We start from the raw sequence: 282 nt of genomic DNA, 5'->3' as shown, positions 1-282 counted from the left end.
CAGAGGACTTGAGGAAACCAGGTCTGGATGTTTCAGAGGACCTGAGGAGACCAGGTCTAGATGTTTCAGAGGACCTGAGGAGACCAGGTCTGGATGTTTCAGAGGACTTGAGGAGACCAGGTCTGGATGTTTCAGAGGACTTGAGGAGACCAGGTCTGGATGTTTCAGAGGACTTGAGGAGACCAGGTGTGGATGTTTCAGAGGACTTGAGGAGACCAGGTCTGGATGTTTTAGAGGACTTGAGGAGACCAGGTCTGGATGTTTTAGAGGACTTGAGGAGAC

The 282-nt window shown here is 51.1% G+C and overlaps 1 protein-coding gene across 1 annotated transcript in view; it reads left to right on the top strand.

Annotated features, from left to right (window-relative positions):
- Nucleotides 1–3: 3 nt before the first annotated feature.
- The window catches only part of LOC106511809 (uncharacterized), a gene marked incomplete at its 5' end in the record, with an annotated part of 1,702 nt that continues 1,423 nt past the window's right edge, over nt 4–282 (top strand). The window contains one exon of the mRNA XM_014000542.1: nt 4–277. Within this exon, the coding sequence (XP_013855996.1) occupies nt 4–277 (274 nt within the window). The remainder of the gene's footprint in view (nt 278–282) is intronic.

This window comes from Austrofundulus limnaeus, unplaced genomic scaffold (assembly GCF_001266775.1).
Source record: "Austrofundulus limnaeus strain Quisiro unplaced genomic scaffold, Austrofundulus_limnaeus-1.0 Scaffold3256, whole genome shotgun sequence".
NCBI lineage: Eukaryota > Metazoa > Chordata > Actinopteri > Cyprinodontiformes > Rivulidae > Austrofundulus > Austrofundulus limnaeus.
Note: the sequence above shows the minus strand (reverse complement) of the source record. Positions and strands in the feature narration are given on the sequence as shown.